The following is a 23,678-nucleotide window of genomic DNA, read 5'->3' as shown; positions in this document are numbered from 1 at the left end:
AACTCATCTTCTGTAATTGTTAGTGTCATCAGAACCCGCATGCCTTGAAAGGTGTTCTCTGTCTGGCAGCTCTGTGCAGAGGAAGGAGGATAGCCACTCTCCACACAGGTGCTTCAGGAGCGCTAACGTGGCAGAGTGGAATTAAAATGCTGCCTGTAATCCAGTGCTGTATGTTGTGGAGATACAAGCTTGTTTTGCTCTTTGCAGGGGCTTAAGGATGATAAATTGAGCTGTGAGGGACAGCCTGGGATGAAATATGTATTTGGTCTAGACCGAGATCCTTGCAGTTCTTTTTGTCCTCCTTTTTAACATGAAGTCTCTGTTTGCTGCCTTTATCCCTTTCCAATGTAAAGCACAGCTTTAACCCATGTGAATAAATCATCTGCCCTTTTGCCACATATATGCAAACTGATGTGGACAGCTCAAATTGAACTGGTCTGGCAGCCGAGGGGTAGTTTTGCTCAGATTTTTGCAAAAATATTTCTAGTACATTCCAGCCATGGTTCACTATCAGCTTAACTGCAATCAGACAGATGTCTGATTTTCAAAGAAGATTCTGTGTATGCTCTTGGGAGCATCTTGTTCTACACATTGCAAACTTCCAGGGCTCCAAGCAACAGCATCCTATTTTTGACTTTCAGAGTAAGGTCGAGGAAATAGATAAATTGCCATACTCTTTATTCATTGTTTTTAATGCTACTCTCTTGGTGAAATGTAAAATTGCTAAGTATATAGTGGTAGTCAAGGGGGATCATTTGATGAACTCAGCTGAGTTACAGTAAGGCTTCCAATTATATCAGGCATGTCAAATTACAGTACACTTTTGCAAGGATACGTTTTTTGGTAATGATCTCTGCAATGCATTTTGAAATCTCCATAATAGCAAGAGGTTGTTTGGGTAAGTGGTTCAGACAGCTCCCTTTTTGTAAGGTCTTTATTCCCAAGGCTCCCAAGAAGCCACAAAGTGTTTTTCAGAAATTATTCCTTTTAGAAAGACCCTGCTTTTAAAGTGAACATGATGATTAATCTAGACAGAGTGCTGCCTTTATTCTAGCTATGAATTTGGACCCATTCGTGTTAGTTGTTTGAGAAGACAGGCTCTTCGTCCTCATCTTCCACAGGAATTAATGGAAATCGAAGGCAATTCAGGAACAAATTTGTGGTAACGTATGCCTTTCTGTGTGTCAGACACGTCTCTTGATTCTGGGGAATGTTTTGTTTCACATAACTGAAGGTGTACCATTATGGACAAGCTCTTTTACCTGGTGGGACAGATTTCACAGTAAAAGAAAAAGCTGTGCTTCAAGTACACCTTCCTGTATTTAGCTTGAGACATACAGTTGCCTCTGCAAATTAGCTTCAGATCTAGAATGTTTTTGTGTCTCCAGTACAAGTTCACATTCAGACCAGCTACTCTAGTTCAATGTGAACACAGTTCTGGCCTAGCACACTTATGCAGGTCAGTGATACAATTGCCCAAATCATTTCAATCTATCAGTGTAAGAAAATAATTTACTGAGGGCCATATTTGTGCTTCTCAGCTCTTTGACTGGAAGCCATGCTGCTTCTTGACAGACCGTGCAAACTGATTCCAGTAAGCTTTCTACAGCCAGAATTGGTCTTTTAAATGTCTGAATGCTGTAGAAACACTAGCTGTTAAAAATAAGTACAGTAAATGTAAAAGTGAAAATTACATTCCATAGTCCTTGAAATGCCTGTAGATACGGGAAGTATGTACGATAGCAGTGGTCTCCTGTGCTTTTTGTGTCTATGAGAAGTTTTTCGTTATATGGTCCTATAAACAGGGGCCTGGAAGTTAAAAAATGAAAATTATATTACAGTATTACTTTCAGGAAGGACAAGGAAAAAGGCTAGTGTTTTGAAAATGAGATCTACATTATGTTTTTAAGTCCTAGAAGGACAATAAGCTACGTCCCCTGTGATTTCTGAGGAATTTATGTCTTTAGCTGTCTCAAAAATGACTGTTTTAAAATTGATATTTAGAAAAGGTATCTTTAAGAGGTTATGAAATGCTTTTAAAAGGTCACCTGGCAGGTGCTTACTACTATTAATCAAAGACCAGAAGAAGCTCATGAGGCAGAGCCCTTCAGCAGCGGGTTATAGCCTGGTCAGGAGCCTATGGCCTGTTGCTGGGTTTGGGTCTTCTCAGGTGCTTTCTGTAGAAATTCCCTGGTAGTCCGTATCTTTGGGCCACCAAGGATTTCATGGTGTGTGTGATACAGGGAGCGTCTCATACTGTCTTATCCTGATCTACTCTCTCCTGACTGGTTGTAGGACAGTGGAATGGAGGCAGAACCTGTACAGGAGGACCTTCCTCTCGTGGAGTTAGTCCTTTAGCACCTCTTTGTAATCGGTGTCAGTGCATTTCATCTGTTTTTCAGCAGGATGCTACCTTAGGGGAATTTACAAGTTCATTAATTAAACCCTATCCAGCCATCCCTGCCAAACTGTTTCAGAGCTGTTCAGAAAGTTACACGGGAAAACATGACTGTGGATAGAGATTACTGTTGATGTCCCGAATAGACTAAATACTGCCCGAACCCGGATGCTTAACTGCAGCATTCGCACCTAGAGCAATGGCGTATTTTGGCCATCCCCAAACTTTGTGCTTGGGCGGCTGTAGTGCCGGAAGAACGGTCTGGAAACGTGGCTCTATCGCTGCCTTAGCGTCGCTTCACCAGGAGAGGGGGATCATTTGCCATTCCTTTCCCCAGGCGCTCGGGGTGGGAAACACGACACCGAACGCTTTGCGCTTAGCTTGGCTCCATGTTTTCGACAGAATCAGGCGTGGGCCACAGTCATCGGCTGCGGCTTTCTTGAATTTGGAACCGCGTCCCCGAGGGTTCCCGACTCTTTGCTTTTGCCTTGCCTGAAGCTTTTCTGCGCGCCCCCTCGCTTCTCGCCCCCGGCGCTGGGCAGGCTGCGGGCAGCCCTGCCGCTGCGGGCAGCCCTGCCCCCGCGGGCGCCGGCCGGGCGCTCTCCATGGGGCCGGGCGCTCTCCATGGGGCCGGGCGCTCTCCATGGGGCCGGGCGCTCTCCATGGTGCTGCCTGCCTGCCCGCCCGCCGCCTCCGCCGCCCCGGGGCCCGGGTCCCCCCACCGCAGCGAGAGGCCTCCAGCCGCCGCTGCCGAGGGCGCCCGGGAAGAGCTCCGCGGGAGCAGAAGGGCCTCGCTCCGTAGTAAATCCCTCCCGTCCTTTTTTCTGTCCTTGCCCGGTAGACGTGCGCTAACGGCACCGTTTGTCTGCGGGCCGGAGGAATTCAGTACGCCATAGGTAATAATGCTATAGGTTGGTTTGGTCAGGCATGGGGACCGCTGAAGCTATTTGGCTGGGGGGAGAGGCTCCAAAAGCAAAGGAATCTCACCCTTCTTTCTTTTGTGAGGAAAAGGTGGAAAACATCTAGCTTAGAAGAAGGGGTTAATATGTTAATGTGTTTAATATGGGTGTTAATTTGGGGAGCAGCTAAAAATAGTCTTTGAGGAGTCATAAAACAAAGTTTTATCCTGTGTTTTTATAAACAAGCATCAGACAGATCCGCTCTTGTTTATAAGCACTGGGAAATGTGCTTGAAAGACATCTTAAATGATAAATCTCTTTGCCCTAAGTATTTGACAAAGCAATGCATTATCTAACTCTTCCTTATGTTTTCATTACATCAAACAAGCAAAAGAGAAAGGAAACAGCATTATTGGCTTCAGAGCAGGTATACTACACTTCTGTAGGTTGTTACTTAAGGCACATCATTGCTGATGTGTTTTAGAAATTGTGTAATTAGAATCTTTCTTATGGTTGGTTACGTGTAGTCAGTTTATTTTTGATGTCCACTATTGTGGCCTAAACATTCAGGCTCCAAGCCTGATTACAGGCAGGTAGGTGAAATCTAACCATATCATTAGTCCTGATGGTATATTGGTGATAGAAATGCCATTTTAGATAGTATATAGAGAGAGGACAGAAATAGGAAGATGCATTCCTTGGTCATACTCTTCTTCTTCCCTACTTTGCAAACTGAAACAAACTGTGAAAGAGAATTGTTTGTTTTGTGGGTCATCTTTGCCTTTGGAAGGCTCGTTTTTTTGATCAGATGGCTACATATACAAATACATATACAATAATATTTCTATAAATAGCAATAACTTAGGTGTTTGTTTTGAGAGCTGTGGACGTGTAAACTTTTAATTCAAGGTAGGTAGGGCCCATTCAAATGTGAATCCATATGAGCTGGTCCAGCGCCAAAGCACAGGTACGTTTTTACACGTAACAGCAGGGATGCTTAAGCAGAGCTGATTATGTGCAGCATCTAGGTTGCAACTGAAAGGATTTAAATTGGATGAGATCTGGGTCACGCTGGCTTACAGGGTTCCGATGCAGTGGCAACCAAATAATTTTTCCTGTTGTAAGCTCTTGTTGCCCAGGCATAATTATTTTTCCTATCGTTATCATTTGTAAACTTATTTTTCTTTACATCACCCTGAAGCCCTTAGCTGTGAGATAACAGAATTCTGTTTGCAGATCAACAAATGCTCCTGTTAAATTGGTTATACTACATACAACATTGTAGTCCAGCCACGTTATTGTAATGGGATAATTTCTGAATGCAATCAACTATTACATCAGATAAGTCAGTGGGGTTAGAATAAAGAGCCCTGCTTTTGACTCGTCAGGCAGCTCATTGGAAAGACTCCCCTGGTTTCTGGGAAAACAAGTTATAAGACTTTTTAATCACAAGTGGTAGGATTGATCTGTTAGGGACACAAGTGCAATGTATGGAAGTACCTTTCAGCATATGACTTGCTTTCTGTCACTTTTTCTCAGATAGTTGCCCTTAAGCTTGAAATATGCCCCGTCTCTCAGAGCTAATGTAATACAGCAGTATCTGGCTATAATGCAAATGCTCAGAAAAAAAGGTGGAAAAAAGCCTTCCGAGAACAGACCAGATCATTATATGGGAAGGCATTCAAGCAAAAATAGTTAAAACGCTTATTTTTGTCATAAAAATCAAAAGCTTTAAAGTCTTAGCCACTCCCTTCAGCTTTCCTGTCTTCTGGCTAGAGAGACTACATTTGGTCACACAGAGGCAGCAGGTATCCACCTCATAGGGTTAGAGAAGGAGCATTCCCTCGGGGCGTTGGACCACTTGTCCATGGCACTAGATGGTAGCTGGGGAGCAGGCAGGATGAATGCAGACCTCACCAAGCTGTCCTACTCTTGGCTGTGGGTGGCCTCTCTTGCGTTGTCAGCAGAGCAGAGACCAGATTGGCAAGCTGCACCTGCAAAAGATGGGGCCCTGCGTGGGCGAGTGGCTGAGCCCCTTTGCAGCAGATCCAGTGGCTGTCATTGCAGTGGCTAGGGAGTGCGAGGAGAGAGCCTGAGGAACACACTGTGCATTCTGAGAATCGGACGTGGCAAATCTGCAGCACCTTCAGGATGATCCCTTGGCTCCTTCTTTGCATTAATAGCAGCTTCTGTCCCCACAAGATCAAAACCAAACGCAATAATCAAAGACGAAAGAAGGGAGGGCAGGAAGGCCAGGACAGGAAGGAAGATGAGAAGGTACACTGCGGTGTTGAATTTAAATGATTGTGGTCCCGATCCAAAGTCCATTTAAATCAATAAAATGTCTGCTGTTGCCCTTAGCGAGCTATTGGGTGAGGCCCTGTTTGACTTAGTTAAAATAGAATGTGACGTCAATATTTTCAATCAATATAAAAACTAAAATAAGTGGAGCGATATTTAGAATTAATGCAACTTAGCTGTCACCAGAAAACTGCAAAATGGGCACTCTTGTCAGAAATATCTATCTCTAGTTTATTTAGGATTCTGATGAAAAAAATACTCTTCTTGAATTGCCCACTTTGACACAGCTGGAATGTCTTTACCTCGTATTTGGGATATTTATTTAAACCGGAGGCATTGGTCTCTGAAGGGCTTTTCTAAATCCTATTCTTGGTGTTCAGAAAGTTGGTGGTGTGTGCGAAGCATTGCTTTGTCACGGCACAGCTTGGACAGTCATAAAGGATGACTGCAAGGACTTTTATGATTTGAGAATGGCAATTATTTTATCTTGCCTTTTTTGCTGGTCTGTAAGCAGTTGCCTGTGACAATGGTACTTCGAATGTATAGTTAAGCTGCAGAACTCTGCCTTAATATGTCACGGATGCTGGAAAATCAGAAAGGTTCAGAGGGAGACTGAACAAGTTAATGGAAAACAGGCTGTGAGGATGATTGTGTAAATTGAAACGTCTAGCACAAATGTCCATTGGTCTGAAATGACCAGAAGCTGGGGGAGTACTTGAAAATGTCATGCATTTGCCCTCTTCTATCCTTTGCTAGGTATCTGATTTTTGGCTACTGTTGGAAATGGAAGACTGTGGTCTCATCCCACAGGGATTGCCCTTATGTTCTTAGGAGCAGACATGTAACCATACTAGCTCATACTAGTTTTTTATCTGTCATATGTAAAAATTAATTTTTTAAGACTAGATTAATATTTTCAGTAACTCTTTCAAGTTGAAGGTATCTAAGCAGTATTTTTTTTTCTGGTGCAATTATTAATTACATTTAAAGTTTGTCAGTGTTGAACTGAACACCTTCAAGAGAGAAACCTGCTGTGCAAGGGAGGGTATGGTATTGCAAATATTACTGTGTTATCTGTAATGACCCCTAAACTGACCATTAAACTTGTCAGGGCTGTGAATTATACCCAGGTGGTATAATAGAAAAGAAGGGAAAGACATTAAGACTGGTCTGATCTATGTTTATTATCATGTGTGCCATAACTTGCTCTTTTTCATTTCTTCTTCTGTATTGCCTCTTTTCAATTAATAAAATGGATTTAATCAAGGTACAGAAAACAGCCAGAACATAGTTTCATAGATCATCTTTTCAGTACCAGTTCAGTACTAGAGCTTTCTAGAACACATTGTGTTCACATATTCAGTAACATGAAAGTGAGAGAGTCTAGAGCCTTTTTTTAACCTTTATATTTTTTCTTTCAGGAAGTTATAAAATGAAACCTATACAGTATGGATATGTGATTGCTAAGTGACTTCCAGGGTTATTGTACCTTTAAAATTAGGACAAGTGCTACTGTGTGTGAGAAGAGTGTGGATTAAACAATAAGAGACAGGAAGCAATTTATATATGTAGCATATAGTTCCATAGTTAGCTTTCTGCTTTTACTTTCCACAAGAATTATTTTGTGGTTTTTTTTCTAGGAATATGTAATTCTGTAGGTATTAAAATGGCTGAATATGCTAATGCGCACAATCCATCCAAATTGTTTTAAATGGTTGAATTAAGTACATTGTTACTGTACATTGGAGTGCTCTGGCACTCCAAGTATTTTTGCCCCTATCAAAAATATTCCATCATTTCTATCCTCATCCCTCAAGAGGGAAGTGTTCAGAGAAGAGTTTCCTGACTAGAGGGACAAGGATGCCTACCTCTGACATTTAACCCGGCTAGAATAACAACAGAGAGGTAGGTTGACATCCATGGTCATGGGTAGAGGTGAGCTAATTCTGCAGGTCAGTGCTCTCTGGTTTCTAGGCCACAAACGGCTGTGCGTGCACATCTCCAAGCCCGATCTAACGTGTCCTGCCTTTCAGCAAGGAGGAGAGTTTAAATCACTGCACAACTCTAAGGACAGAGACGGTGGTTGTTGTATCGTTGCAAAATAGCACGTAGATATGCTCGTTAGGTACTACATACAAGTTGGGCAGTGCATCACTTTGGAGGGAACCTAATTCCCCTACAGAATTGCTGTCTGCCTTGTCCAGAAGGGTATTCCACAATGCTAGACAAAATGTTGAATTGCCCAACTTTCATCCCTACCAAACTATTGCCTGGGACAGCCCTTTCCCATTTTTAGCTGTTTGAAACCAATTTTGATTTCCAGCCGATTTCCTGAATGTGCTAGCACCTTAGAACTGGAAAGAACAGTCTTCTTTCTGGCTTTGAGGCATGAAAGGCGTTTCCTGCTCCATTCACTTCCTCCCTTTTTTTGTAACTCTGGGAAATGATGAGAACAGATTTGAGTCACACTTTTTTGGCATTATTTCTAGGCTTGGTTTTAACTTTGTTTTTGCACTGCCCACGTGATTTATGTGGAGAGAACTTCATCTTGAGGAGACGGACCCCTGTTAGTGGATATGCTTCAAGGAAAATAATCACTTGCTTGCATCCTCTCCTCTTGTACTCAATTACTGTTGATTTTCATCCAGTAGGTTTCTATAGACAGAAAATGCTGATTTGCTCAGCAAATCATGTCTCTCTACCTGAAAGCTGGCAGTTAAAACCAAGAGCTGATCATAGCCGTGGCTAATAAAGCACCGCAGTGCAGGAGCTTATTGTCGCAGCTAGTGGGTCAGGTTAAAACAACAAAACCTGGAGACTGTGAAATTAGGAGATCAGGTCAGGAAGTTAATGATTTATGCCAATTTGTAAACCAGGCAGATAGGAGCTGTAACCCTAATTAAGCACCCACACTTCTGTGGATGTCGTGGTGAGGTTAGTCACTCAGAACCTATTCACAAATCACACAGCACATTGTAGCGGTTGAACTCTTATAAGCTTTATTATCCCAAATGGGAATTAGTTGGATCTCACGAGTTACGTATTTCTACAGAGCTAATGATTACAAATGCTTTTCAGAGAAAACCCACCCTTTTTGTGGTACTGTGTTCTTTTTATGTTATTGTGCATCTGCCCACTCTCCCACTCCCCTCCTACATACCGTTTGTGGCAGCATCACAGGATATTCTGTTTTTCTTATGTAGCAGCTTCACAATACATTTTCTGTGTTTAGGGGGAAATTGCTCAGTCTCCATTTTTACTGAACAGATCTTGAAAATTTAATCTTCAAACTGATGTCTGCAGAAGGATTTATTTTTAAGATCTGTATATGCAGGGTGATGACAAGCCATTTTCTACTTTTGTTAGTAAAATCTTGCTATCTTAAAACAGAACACTTCTTTCCTGCAGGGATATTAGCTGTGTCAAGTTATTGAGCAATACATACTTTATGTTCTTCTCCCCAGATTGGGTATGTTCTTTCTAAAATAATCTATTGAAAGTTACTCCCCCCCCATGCAATGATGAAGTATTTTTGTGTCTCTTTGAGGTTAGGGGGGAAATGTTTATGGGGCATAATAGTGAACTCATAGAACCGATCTGAAGTTCTTTGCCAGCGATCTTCTAAAGAGTATTTGCTATTTCATTATGTCTTACTTGGCAGCAGTTGTTCAATTCAAGCATCTGATTTTTTTTCTCTTCTGTAGTGTGGGTTACAAAGTACCTGTGATTTGGTCTTATTTTCAAATTTCTTGCTTAAGGTCCCAGGAAAAGGTTGGGAAGATGAACGCTTTCCCACTGTATCAAGAAGGTAGAGTCCTAAATTACCAGTTGTTCATTTCTGGTTTACAAGTGATGTTACCTGTGAGGTTCATATGATGTTAAGAAGGCAAGGCAAGCTACAGTCCTATTAAAGAATCCAATTCTCTCCTTTATTTTATCCCTTTGGCTGCCTCCACCTGTCTCACTTCGCTGGTGGCTGTTGCTGCAGCTACTGCTTGTGTTTTAGCCATTAGTTTTGTGTAGCCTAGTTTCTCACAAATGGGAACAACTGTGAGAAAATCAGTCTGTATGTACAGGGGATCCGGAAAAAGGGTTGGGTGGCACTCTGTACCCTGCTGCTTCTGATGTGTTCTTCTCCTAGAGAAATACATTTTTGATGGAATGCGCAGATCACTGGCTCAAACACAAAATAGATACCTGTGTTAAAGGTGCCTTTATAGTGCTTTGTAGTTTCCATGTATGTAAGTACTTTGTGAAAGTTTGGTCTTCGAAATTTGTGAAATTCTCAAAGTGAAACCTTATAGTAAAAGCACAAGCTATCAATAATGGTCAGTTCCATGGTAATAATAAATGGGTTTGGTCGATGTGAACTGAAAACAACCAAGTTCTGTGGGTACAAAAATACCGTGAGGTCAGGATTAGGCCTGGTCTATGAGCTGTTGTCACATGAAGAGCTCACAGGACATCTGTTACTGATTTGGTGGTGCTGTATTAGAGTGAAATTAACGGTGCTCGGGTCTAGTGGCCATTCAGTCAAATTTAGTCTGAAGTCAAGGAATATATTGCAGAGGGAAACCTGACTAAGAGATCGCTGCTTTGATTTGGTGATTTTTAGCGCTGCTGTTGGTGAGGTCCCATATCCTTAGCTTCTCTGGGGTGGCTGAGCCAGGGATGCAAACATCTCTGCTGCGTCGGAGCATCGCAGTCCTCCTCTCCCTCAGGACCTGCCTGGAAGAGGCCGGATCAGTGGGGCTGGAGGGAGTTGAAATGCGATCAGCTGTCTGCCAGGGACTAATGCAAAGGCTCTTTTTATCTACACGTGTCCTATTTTGATGAATAAATGCTTGACGCTAATAGTGATAACAGTTATCCAGGGAGGCGGGAGTCGAGCTTTGATATGCTGGTTTTAGCAGGGGGATAAGCAGTGAGGGAATGAGAGATCCATCTGTCTCTAATATTAACGCTATAAATTAACGTCCCAAACCCAAATGGTATGGGGGGGGGGGAGTGGGTGACAAGGGGAAGACTAATTAACAACGTGTTGTCTCTGTTTCTTTTGGTGTCTGTTGGTCCGCAGCTATAATCATTCCCCATCTTCAACACAGGGTTTCCCAAGTTGTCTTAGGAAGCATCTGAAAGCAGCTTTTGGCATAGAATAATAACGAACAGCGCACTCGGTGGTATTATTTTTACCTCCGTGGAGTTGAGCTGAGCGGGGCAGGCTGAGCCCAGATTACGCTGCGTGCTTTCCCAAGCAGCGTCCCCCTCCTCGCTGCGTTTGGTTCGCTGCTTAATGCAGCTCTCCTGATGCAGCCTCACGTGGCTGCATAAAGGCACAATGAGGACTTGAATATTGCAAGCCGTTTCCAGGCGGCTCTCCATGCTGCCTGCAGGTGAGCAGGCTGAGGCTGGTCTCTCTGAGCTTGGCAGCTTTTGCTCCTGGTTTCCAATTGACCGACTCAGCAGTAAGGAAAGCTCGTGAGGAGGAGAAGAGCAGGAAAGCATATGCTGGGCTCCAGCACAGACGGTCGCAGCAGCAGCAAGTCCGTAAGTCAGACTGCACCATTTTCTTCTCGCCCTGCATAAAGGCAATGTGAGAAGCTGAAGGGAGCTGCCCCCTCCTCCACCTGGTGGTGATGCTGAAGTGGAGCCTTCCTCCCAGTCAGAAGACGCAGCCTATCTGGAGGAACCCCAAAAGACCTTTCCAATTTGGTGCTGTGTGTTTAAAGGCCGATTTTTCTTTCTTTTTTTTTCCCCCCCCCCCCCCCCTTTATTAATTTTTTTTTCTCACCAGCTAAGTCTGAGGCTTCTCTTCACTTGCAGTCTCAGCCAAGCTGAAGCAGTTTCAGCCTGCTAGCATATATTTGCCGGCTGCTCTCTGGTTGTGTGTGTGTGGCTGCGAGCACTTTTGCACATCGCGTGTGTGGACGTGGCTCTTGTGCTTCTGAGTTATGGGTGCTGCAGAGGCTGAAGCAGAGCCGTGACCTTTTCTGGGGTGCCGGAGGAGGAAGAGTGGATTACACCGTGAAGTTCTGGCTTGCAGCCAGTGCCCTTGCGGAAAAAAATAAATCACCTGGATATCCGTGTGTGGTGGAAACGGCTTTCTTGAAGCTGGGGTTTTCCTCTCCAAAATGGCTCATGCAGCCGCTTCCATTAAAAAAGTTCGAGAGTCTGAACTCGAAGAGAGGGAGAGAAACCTTGAGAAGGAAAGGAAAAGGCAGCGGAAAATCTCTAGGGCAGATCGGAAACGCAAGGTATGAGGGGAAAAACAACCCCCTTCTCCCTTTCCACCCCCCCGACCCTTCTCTCTCTGTGCAGTGCTTCACAGGTGTTTGTTGCCCTATGTAATGCTCTCCCCTTCATTTTCCCAACCTTTCACATCATATTTTCCATTTGCATCCCTTCCCACCATCCCCGAACCCCGCTGTGGACTTAGCCCAGCTGCAGTGAGGTTGGAGATTGAAGTGCTACCAGTCATGGCAGTTCACAGCTACACAGGGAACATGCAAATAAAGATGGCCATTGGCACACCAGTATTGCCTTCTTGCCTTCATCCCCAAAAGGGCTAGAGTTGCATGTCATCATTCAGGAGCCAGGTGTTTCGAGCGTCCAGCTGATCTGAAGAAGTTGTCAGGGAGGGAGGTGGCTGCGCTTGTGCTTTGCAGCGTGAAGGTGCAGTTCTGTACTTCCCGGCGGCATTTTCCCCCCATTTCCCGTTTTTAGTTCCAGTCCCCACATCACCAGCAATACTAAATGCTGCATGTAAGACCTGTCTTGTGGTGCTAGGTGTATCAGCTGAGTCGTTATGCAGTTAGGTGTCAGTAACTGAGCCTGGGCTAGCAGCCGTGATTCAGTGTATTTACACTGCACACTGCAGGTGTATTTTTCTAGCTAGGGCCTGAACCAAGTCTGCAATGTGTTGGTTTTTTGTGTCTGTTGCTGGTGGCAATCTTTGATTCTGTTAAGGCATAGGCAATCTTTGATTCTGTTAAGGCATATCTATTTAGATGCTTCAGATTTTGGGGAGGTTTTTCCTAATTTATAACTGACTATTATTTTCCTTCTGTGTTAGAAATGAGGAATGACATCTCTGATTGCCTCGGGGCGGGGGGGGGGGGGAGAAGAACAAAAAAAAATCAAGAGAGAATTTATTTGCCACATCACTGTGTAGTTTCCAAGGACACAAATAATATACAGTAGTGGAGAAAACATTAAAAAACCTGAAGCTTCTGTTAAGGCTAGCTTTAGGACTATATTACATTGGGAGTGCCTGTGTTAATGCCTCCTCATTGCCATTTCTTTTCTCCCATCTCCAGAATCTCTATAGGTTGTGGTATGCATTAACTCATTCACTGACACCATGTTTTGATCCATTCTTCATAGATTTCTTCTGGAAGGGATACTATCCAGAGACATAATCTGTCCTTTCTTTTCTTTTCTGCTACATTGCATGTAAACACAGATCTTTCTGTGGAAAGAAAAAGAATAGAATCTAGCAATGTAATGTTTGAATTTATGGATCCTTTTGGCAGATCTCTAGGATTCAGAAGCCATCTGCTCCCTTGGCATACCTGGGAAAATTTGAGTTCATTTTACATTCAAGCTTATGGATTTTCATATTCTGAACTGCATGACTTAAATAAAATTACTGAGGCTGTTTGATACCTTTGGGACCTCTGGATGTGATCTCCCTGACTTTTAAAAGGCTCACTTTGCAGAGTTTATTAAGCTGCATTAGAATACTCTTTATCAAAACAAGAATGTCATTTCTAATGTATGTGGTGCTTCAATGCTGGGGCAGAGCTGCTTGGGGCAGATTGTGATTACTATCCTAATCCCCTAAATGGGACACTGCAGCATAAGGTAGTTTTTGCGATTACATTTTTGATCGTGGAATTCTCTGCAAAACAGTCTTTTTAAAAAATTTATTTAATGTGTGGATGACCTTGCTGGAGATTTGTTTTTTGTTTCTTTTTTCCCCCATGTTTGCCTAGCACCCATCTCAGTTACTTCATCACTGTGTGTGTTGTTTTTCCTGATTTTCACATATCCTGTTTCATCAATGTGTTTGATTCAAATGTGTATTCTACTACTTTAATTAAAGCTGGATAGAATTAATACTGCCCCTCCTGCTATCTCTTTTTCTGGAGTGCTGCATATCCCTGACTGCCAGTAGACAGGCTCAGGCCGCATTCGTGTTAGTAATAATGTATGATGATGCAGGCTCCTAATCAGATTTTCAGATCTAGGAAACACCAGTAGTCTTTGCTTAGAAAATATGGAGAATACTTTAACGTTGTTTGCATTTCTTTTTTAATATTCAGCGATGGCCTTCCCTCCTGTCTCCCTTTTACTGCGGCTGTACCTTGCTGTTACATAAACAAGTGCTTGGCTGCACCCTAAACTTGCCTTCAGATGGTATGTGTGTGGGTTAGGCCGGGCATCTTCCCTCTTGCTCCTTCTGCATGAGACGTACAGGAACACAAGTATGAGTTTGTTTATGTTTGTATGTATACATGCTTACACTGTGCAGAATGCATAGTGTAGAGCACATTAGATATATGAATACGTATACACACATGCTCATGTACACAATATACACAAACCATGTATGTTATATATAATATTTGTATTTATTAATCAGTTTAAGAGAGATACATGTATCTGAGAGAGATATGTATTTATATATATGTCACTTAAATTGCTGAAGAAAAATAAATTGTTCGACTGTGAAATGTGACTATCTCCTAGCAGGTCCAGAGCCCTCTCAGTAATTGTTGACTTCCTTGGAAAATGGAGGCTATGAACAAATTGTATGTGCAGGCCCAAAAGCCACAAAATGTAAAGGAGTATTGTCTGATTGCTCTTGGCACTTAAACTCTTTCTACATATGGGGAATATGGTCTCAGCTTTGTGATTTATTTAAAAGCTATTGCATTGCAGTGACCGGATTTTCAGTAAAAGAGAGATCCATTTTGTTTGTAGGAACGATAGTGAGAGGGGGAATACGCTCACGTAAGGTATTGTGAACTGTGTTTTCAAAATCTCGTTTGGATATATGCCATGTACCGGTACATGCTGTGTGCGTGAAGTGCTGATTTGGGATGGAAACTTTTTCTCTGAGCCTGGAACATCCTGATTATGCAAAAGAGGATAATGAAGGGCCATGACTTCAGCTCTTCCACTCTGCCAGCATGCTGGGCATCTATTAGTACTGTCCCACTCTTCTTCTAGCTTCCAGGGATACTGGGATACTGCAGGGTGTGGGATCTTTGTGCCTTTGCCTCTTCTCTTGAGTATTTTGCTAAATGATGTTTGGCAGTATGATCATCATCTGTCTTGATAGCAGCATTACAAACCATGGCTGTAGCTTCTGTGCTGTAGCTTCTGCTTCTGTAGGACCAGAATGTTCTTAAATGTCATCATGTCTGCTACTGGACATAGCTCTGGACAATAACAACTCCCTGGCCATTAGCAGAGCTGGGAAGAGGGCCAGCATCAGCAGCATTCTTGCTTAGATGATGTCTTTGCAGTCCTTAGACATCTGTAGTTCTTTAAAAATTAACAGAATTATTCCACACCCCAAAATTGGAAGAAGGTGTTTGTGGGCTGAAGACAAATTTCAAGACCCTCTCCTGCATTCTTTCTGAGACTGAGTTGATTGCTTTTTAAAACCAGTTGACAAGAGTCAGCTCTGCTCGTCTTGCATTCAAGTGGGAAATTTCCACTTTTATGCATGCAATCTTTTCTTGCAATGTTGAAAACCACATACTGACGCAAATACATGTATGTAAACAAAAAACCCAGAGCGGCCTGAATAGTTACACGGGTACCCGAGTGTATCAAGAGCATTAAAAGCCAGGTAGTAACACAGGAGGTGAGCAGCTTAAAATATGTAGAATTTATTGAAATTTAGGCATGACTGATTCCATTATACCTAAATTCAGGATATGTAAGGCCCAGCTCCACTCGCCTCGCAGTGTCTTTTGAGAGAGCTGAATATTGCTCATGTTTTGCAGAGTGAGGAAAGGGAAACAGTGTGATTATGTGATGGTCACTCACTGAGTCAGCAGCAAAGCTGGAGTTACAGTCTTGGAATCCAGCTTCCTAGCCCCTGGCAGTATGTAACACATACTTGCATTTCCCTGTCTAAAATGCTTTTCAAAGCAGACAGAGCTTCCTGTCTTTGCATGTGACAAGTGTTTAAAAGATTTTTGAAAACCCACAAAAAATAAAACCTTAAACCAAAAAAGCTGTTATCAAAAACTGATTTTGCTGCCAAACAAAACTGATTTTTGAATGTACAAATATGGGAAGCTGTGGCCTGTTTACCCTTTTACCATCAGTGATGAGGACAGAGTTTCACCTCTGGGCTCTACTAGCAGTAGGTGGGTATTTATTTAGTATTTAAATACACAGTTTAAAAAAAGTTTTTAAAACTTTTATATCTTTTTTAAAGGCCAGCCTCCTGAGTCCAGCATCCTCTAGCATTAAATGTCCCACAGTCTCTGGAATATTCACCATTGTTTGCCAAAAGAGATTGGGAAACAATTGCATCTCGGTGAATTTTGTCCTTTACTTGGCACCCTAGGCGCTTTCAAAGCTCACACAGAGCTGTTGCTGCTAGGCAGTATCTGCAGAAAGACAAGGGTGGAGGGAGAAGTAAAGAGCTGCTGCTGTCAGCATAATTCAGGTGTGTATGGGGAAGAGTCAGTGTTCAGTAAATGGCTCCCGTCGTGTAGCTGCAGAAGACAGGGACTGTTGTTTTCCTTCAACAGCAGACTTTTTTTCACATTGCCATCTCCTTTTTCACAAACTGAATAAGAGAAAGAACTCTGATGTTACAAAATTCATGTAGAAAATGATGTCACATTTGTCTTGGAACCAGGTAGAAAAGCCCATTTGAAACTCGGGTGTACCTTCTGCAGGGGAAGTGGGTATTAGTCATCTGGTATGTGGGCTCTGTGCTGAGGCTGGTAGCCACGAAGTTCCTCCCTTTGGAAAGGGCCAAAGCTTCAGTGAGGAAGGGAAGTCATGGAATTAATGAGTGCTTGGGCGTGCTAGGAAAAGGTATCCCACGGAGGAAGTCATGTGGACGTATATTTCTTCACTCTTGCTTGCTCCTACTTTGGTTCATAGATGCTAAACAGTATCTCACCTGGTATGAACATGCCGCAGGATCAGCATAGAGTTTGTGTTGGGCTAAGGAAGAGAAAGAAAGTCTTTCCCTGTTTAACCTCTGTGTGCTTGAAGCTTTCAAGATCTATTGCAGCTTTAACCTCCTGGTTTTGCTTTAGCACTGAATATGTCTTATCTGTTCAATGTTGTGTTCATTGCCTTGGCAAACATCTTTGTGATTCACCAGGATTTCTAGATGTTTCAAATGCCTGTTCAGCCACGAAAAAAAAAATCTTTTTGGTGTTTTGTAACTGAGTGTTTGCGTAGGTGGTGCCTATTCCTGATGCCCTTTGAGCATTTACCTTCTGGATCTCAAACTTCTGTTTTCATTATGTAGATATTTCTTGGCATGAAAATATAACCCCACTGTTTGCTTCCTTGTAAAATGGAGCTTCTTTTGATGACATTGCATTTCATAATAGATTGGTATTCACTGCTTCAGTTTCTAGGTGTCCTGTCTGAGGGGTGATAGGCATGTGACTGCAACACTGCTGAAGCTTGCAAATACTCGCCTGTGCAGGCACTCTCCATTTAACATGCGTGTCCCGTTCAGTACGTCTTTCTCAGGCGAGTTAGCTGCTAAGTTCACTGTGGGTTTAATCTAAATGAGGTAAACCAAGTGGGACTCTAACATGATGGCGGATTAAGTCTGTTCACCTTCCTGCAGGTACAGAATGTTACCGTAGCGCCAAGTGTCATTATTTCTCTACTCTTCTTTGAGACTTTCGCATTGCTTGCCATAATTAAACTGGGAACAAATACACAATATTCTGAAATAAAGCAAGCCAGGGGTTGTAATAAAGACTGATGATCTCCAATTCCCATAATTCGGATGGGAAAGGAGCGATCTCCACTATAAGTTTAATTTTGCTTACCTTTATGTTGTTGTCTAAACGTACCGTGATTTATATGTGATTTTTAAATTTAATTTCCTTGGTAATTTTTGAAAGACAGGACTTATTTGGTCTTAATATAAATCATGTGTAGACAGTATTTCAAAACACAGATCATTTACCTAAGTGTGGTTTTGGTATCTTGGGTAAATATGCCTCTTAGCAGCTTTATACTGAATTAATCCATACCTGGAATACTGGAGAAAATATGGTCTCAACAGACAGGTTTGTGGGGTAGGTTAGTAGATAGGTATCATGAAATAAAGATAGTGGTGATAATTTCTTCTTACTGCACACACGTTGCACCCACTGGTACTTGTCCCTTCCGACTAGTCGGTGTGATGGGCACAGGAGTGGCCTGAATCTTAGATCCTCTCTAACTCCCTGCTACTTGTGCAGGGAGGCATGGGGTGAATGAGGGAAATCGAGCTATATTATAATCCTTTCACAAAGGTTGTACCAGTTTTCCCCCTTATTTGCCTCACAAGAAGATGGGGCAGGGGAAATAATTGGGAGGGGGACATCTGACTTACTGGGGCCTCCAGAGCTGCTACTTGGGTGGCAGCTTGTACACCGCTCCTTGCTGGTAGCTGGGGCTACAGTTCTCCTCTAGCCATGAGGAGACGGAGCGATACAAATATGTGTATATATCTCTTCACTTCTTACTCCTACCTTCCTTCCCCAATGACGATAAACCATTGGGCTCACAGCTCCGTTGTGTCAGTTGCTGTACACAGGAGGAGGAAAATGTGTTCCTGGCACGCTCAATCCTTTTGCATTGTAGAGCCTGCTTTGATGCAATCCAATTTAATGGCGTACACTTTGGATTTTATGGCTGGATTGACTTATAATGTGATTGTTTCCATAAAGTTAGGAAAGTGTCCAAAAGGTTTAGGTTTTCATCTCTCAGTTTATTTCAGTAAAAAGAACTTTTGTTGAACTTTAAAAAGAGCAACCGAGAGCAGAAATGACAGTGCCTGCCTACAGTGACTCCACCTATCCTGGTGTCTACAAATTTAACAAGTGTGAATCCTACTTCTCAGGAACCATGAGTGATTAAAAAATTTGAGAGAGCATTTATGCGTTGAGGGAAATTACCCCGATAAGCTTTTGTGGCTTTTTGTTTGGTTTTATTTACCTTCTCATAAAATGTCTTGTTATGTCCTTTAAATTGGTGACAGTTTCTGCACAACTGAAAGAGTTATTACTTTATGTTTGGGCAGTTTTATGTTAAGCAATTAAAAAAAAGCGTTTAAAGGGAAATTTTACAAATGGAGGTCAAGAGCTAAAAAAGTAATGTAGATGTCAGATGTTAAACTGTGAAATGTCAAGCTTTTAGGAGTCTGGCTTCTGTAATTTAATCCCTCAGGCTTTTCCATTGAACTCCTGGGGAAAGTTTGGCACCTGAAGTAATAGTGGCATATGAGCATTGAGAGATCACACTTTAATGGCGAGATTTGGAGCCATGCCCTGGTGTATATATTTGCCAACATATAGAGCATCCAGAGCATGGAAACAGTGAGTAGGTCCGTAAGCAGTATAGTAGGAGTATTGCCGTTCAAACAGCAATTCTTTCCCTGAGATGGTGTTCACTCCAGCAAAGACTCACGCCCCAACTGGAGCATGGTTCTGGGGATCGGGAGTGCGGGAAGCATCATGGGCTGCATCTGACCTGTGATAGAAATTGTTTTTCAGCCTTTTTGTTGCAAACATACCCATTAGTATTGTTTCAGAATTGAAACAAATGTGCTTTTATAAATATGTATTACTTGGTCAAGTGTCTATTTGAATTTCTTCCTGTTTAGTCAACGTTAGTGAAGATGGAAAGAAGAGTTCAATGTACAATTTGGGATGCTGTCTGATATTTAACTCTTGTATGATGACTTTAAAGCAGTTTTAAAACTACTTTAGTGCTAATGTCTGTGAGTGAGTCGTGTAAATTGGAGGTTAATGAGGTGGCTGGCAGTCATCCCTTCAAGTCCTGGTCATAATCAAGTAAGAAAATATAGATTTAGGAAGTGATCTTCATTAGTCATACAGAGCCATGCTAAAGATATTATGAAGAATAGAACTAAACAAAGTATAGATCTGCTATCAGTAATTAAGTGTTTTCTTGACCAATGTCACAGAAAACTTTCCCCTTTAAGTATTTTTCTGTACTCATTTTCAGTCAAAATATAGAACATGTTCCAAAGCAAAGACCTGAACTTGTCTTTATTTAGAAAAAGATTCCCTGATGTCAGAAAGAGTCAGTCCTGTAGCATTTTTCAGGTGTGATGAAAAACCTCTGTTCCCTGTAGGATCTGTTCTCGTCCTAACAAAATGGTGTGTGAGTTTCTGAAGCTACTTTTAATTTTTAAGAAATTTTATGTATTTTTGTGACCTTGTCATCAACTTTGTCCGAACTTAATATTTTTTCTTCCTCAGAACTTCATCAAAATACTACAGCTAATAATAAAATGGATTTCCATACTTTATTGACTTGACTCTCTATGCTCACAAAATACCTTTTGTGTTACTTCTTGAGAATGTAGGTGTTACTTGAAGTATTTTTAAAAATAATTCCTGTTCTCTACATTGATTCAAATTCCTTTCTGCAGTCATTGTGGCACTGGGTAGTTTTGTTTGAATGTCTGGCAAGCTTCTCTTCCCTGACTGGAAGCTTCTTTAGGGGAAGATACACAGTTTGCAAGAACTGCTCTCCTATACTTAACTGCATCTTGATGAATGCTCCTGTTAGCAATCTGTTAGTAATCCTTTAGCCTTAGACAGCTAAAATCAATGTCTTTTTCCTTACCAGTCTGTGGAGATGTCCAGGTGTAAGTAGGAGTAGATATTCCACACTGTTACACAACTGTGTACAATATTGGAGCATATAATATGAATTACTGAAATCTGCTAAATGTAATTAAGTAAATTTCAGATGGTTCAAAGAGTTGGCATTGTACAAATTGCTAACATGTTGGCACTGTTCAAGGGTTTTCTGTCGGTAATTGTTTATAAAAGTTCCATACATTGTAAATAGATTTAGTGCTTTGCTGATAGCTTTTCAGGGATTGCTTCAAAACCCTGTTAACACTCATTCCTATACTAAGACCTTCCACATACGGATCAATACAGATTAATTGCTACCTGCCCTTTTACACATGACTGAAAACAAAGGCTGCAATTAAAAAAAAAGTCTGTAATTACCATCTATTTGTTGATGCTAATGAAGAATTTAGCATGTTAACCTCTTCAAAATATAGCATGTTTATTAGCTACTTAGGGCTTTGGAAAAGGGATGGTTTTAGGGAACTGAGCCTAAATAGGCTTCAGAGTGCACGTCTGAGAACTTTTCTATTTAAGGTCAGCTTCTCATCCTCTAGCAAAATTCCCACCATAGCTGGTGGGGATTGTATTGCGGACTCTCTTCCCTTTCTGATGAAGAGTGAGTAAGAACAGAAAGGGAAAGGGAAATAACACTAGATTTAAAAAGTTACCTTGTTTGCCCATGCACTGAAAAAGTTCATTGAGTCTACAGAAGAGACGGTTGGATCAGGTCATGAAAAACTTGTAGTGTTTCATATTTAGAAAATATTAATGTGATGCTATTGTTGTACGTGACCTGAAGAAGGGTGTGGATTTCTCTTTCCCTGATAATTCAGATCTGCATTCTCTTTATTTCTGTGTGTAAAATAAAGCCAGTGTTGAGAACCAGTGTTCACCCAAAATGGATGTAGCTCTTATTTCCCCAGGCTGGTAGAAAATGATTTCAGCCTATAAAATCATAATTGCAAACCTTTCTAGGCTGTTTTAAGTTTAATAATTTAAGCTTATTTTTAATTATTTACTCTTTCTGGCTTATGCTATGTCAGGATGTCTAACAAGGACACGTCACTCCTCAAAACCAGTGAAGCTGACAATGCAACAGGAGACTTGAACAGATAAAAGCTAGTTAGTGCCTCACTGCTCAGGCCATGATTTAGTCAGGAGCAGCTGGACCTTGTTGAGCCTTCTTACTCCCCTGCTTCATTTTTTTTTTAAAGGCACCGATGCAGCAGAGAGGAAAGAAATTACATGCACAGTGTTGATAATACTGTCACTGCTGTAGCAATAAGAGGCAGTAACTAAGATGTACTAAACAGCAGAACTTCAGGACTCAATCAGCTAACGAAGAATAGTTATGCTTGGCAAGTACTTTCCATTTTTGCTGGTGAATGGGGTACTGGATATCAGAGCTGCCTGGGGGAAAGGAATTGTTGCTGTCGCCCACGTCTCTAGGCCTGGTAGACTCAATTCCACTCTAGTTAAGTCAGGCAACAGTGTAAGTTGTCTGTGTTTTAGCCTCTGCACAGGGTCTCCACAGATTTAGTGCTAGCTCTGTTTAGTCACTCTTGGAAAAAGGTTATTGAAATAAGACTGTTGATCTCTCTCATTATAAAACTTACATTCTTGCACCAAATCAAAAAAAAGTACAAAACTTTATGTAACAGCAAAAGAAAAAACTGTCATTTTCCAAATGGTACCTATTTCTTTTTATGTTCCCCATGGAAAAAAATGATGTATGGATAGGTATATTTTGAACTTATTTTGGTAGAGTGATATGACTTTGCAGGAGCAATTCAGTAAAATTTAAACCGCTGATGTGAGCCTTAAATTGACATGCCAAGCTGCTGTGCGCAAAGCAGGCTTGGCTTTAAGGATTATGGAATCATTTTGCAAAATGGCATCTGCTGGAGACAAAAAAAAATGAATTAGATTTATAAAAAAAAGAAGTTATTTTGACCGGTCAGTGGCAATAGCAACTGATGTATGGCAGCAAATTTTTTTCTGAAGAAATGCATGAAGACTCCATAGCAACTAGATCAAATATGTGCTATAGTCTAAATAGTGTCGCTGTGTTTTCTGTGAAGAAGCCAGCCTTCACCCACTGACACCGCACCCACGCTGTCTGCGCTGCTCAGCCTGATTGCATTTGGCAAATGGCAACTTCAGCGAATGACCACTGCATCAGGGTTATTTTTAGGACGATGAAAAATTCCCTGAGTCGTATTTTATTTCCTTTTCTTGATTATCACAAGGACAGCACAAAGGCTGCAGCATTTTCTAGAAGATAGATAAACCACCCAGTCGCTTCTTTGGTAATAATTTATTTACTAACTTCTCTTTCCTCAGATACACGCACTAGCAGTATGTACTTTAATAGAGCTGTTTCCCTGAAGCAGTGCATGGTATTACACTGGTGAATGATGAGGCCTTGAAAAAGGTTTCCCAAACAAGTGAAATCAGAAATAATTAATAGCTGTGCGCAGAGCTAGCTCTGCATTGCAGCATGAGTTCTCCCAGACTTAAGGAAGCATGTGCTTGGCCGTCTTCCCCAGTATTTCTACGAAAGCTTAGCCCTTAACCTATTTGTTTTAGTATTTGGTTCTCCTCCCTGTGCCTGCAGTGTGGCATTGGTGATGAAAAAGCAGTTATGGAAGGAATGCCGATAGGATACAGTTATTTGCAGAGGTAAGGTGCCAGGACCACCGACACAGGGCTGTGTAGGCTCCTGCGTAGCTTCGAGTCACACTGAGGATTTGTCCCTGCAGCATTTGTTTTTAACTGTTGGTACAGTACTCTGATGTAAAGCTTAGCGCGTGTTTGCTCTTAGCAGTGCTTGGTAACTTCATTAAAATGGAGGAACAAAAGGAAATTCTCTAAGGGCAGCTTAGGAGGAACCAAGGTATTGCTTCAGCTTATGAATGTGTAGGTAGTAGAAAAGGCTAATTAGCACCAGTTTCATGTTTATCGCAGTTTAGCCATTTTGTAAGTCATCTGGGTGGATTTAGCAGTGCATATTCCTTCATTTTGAGCAATGAACCATCATTACTTTGTAGTCTTTATGTAGCTGTAATACCAATCATTGGTCCAGAAGCCTGAAATGCAGGAAGCGGTATTTGATCCTTTTTTAATGTAGCTGATCAACCAACTTTAATATGCAATCTTAATATTACAAAACCAGAACGCTTGAGAGGAACCAGC

At 41.8% G+C, this 23,678-nt stretch overlaps 1 protein-coding gene across 27 annotated transcripts in view; it reads left to right on the top strand.

The window, feature by feature from the left end:
* ANK2 (ankyrin 2) overlaps window positions 1-23,678 on the top strand; it is a 381,291-nt gene that overhangs the window by 171,012 nt on the left and 186,601 nt on the right. For 23 of the 27 annotated variants that reach the window (XM_075037862.1, XM_075037854.1, XM_075037847.1 and 20 more), the window contains exon 1: window positions 11,715-11,852. The exons of 3 other annotated variants lie outside the window; for them this stretch is intronic. In XM_075037862.1, coding sequence (XP_074893963.1) covers window positions 11,730-11,852 — 123 coding nt within the window. In that variant the 5' untranslated portion in view covers window positions 11,715-11,729. Of the gene's footprint in view, window positions 1-11,296; window positions 11,853-23,678 lie in introns of those variants that run through there. One more of the 27 variants, XM_075037880.1, reaches the window with a different exon arrangement.

This window comes from Buteo buteo, chromosome 1 (assembly GCF_964188355.1).
Source record: "Buteo buteo chromosome 1, bButBut1.hap1.1, whole genome shotgun sequence".
NCBI classification, from domain to species: Eukaryota; Metazoa; Chordata; class Aves; order Accipitriformes; family Accipitridae; genus Buteo; species Buteo buteo.
Note: the sequence above shows the minus strand (reverse complement) of the source record. Positions and strands in the feature narration are given on the sequence as shown.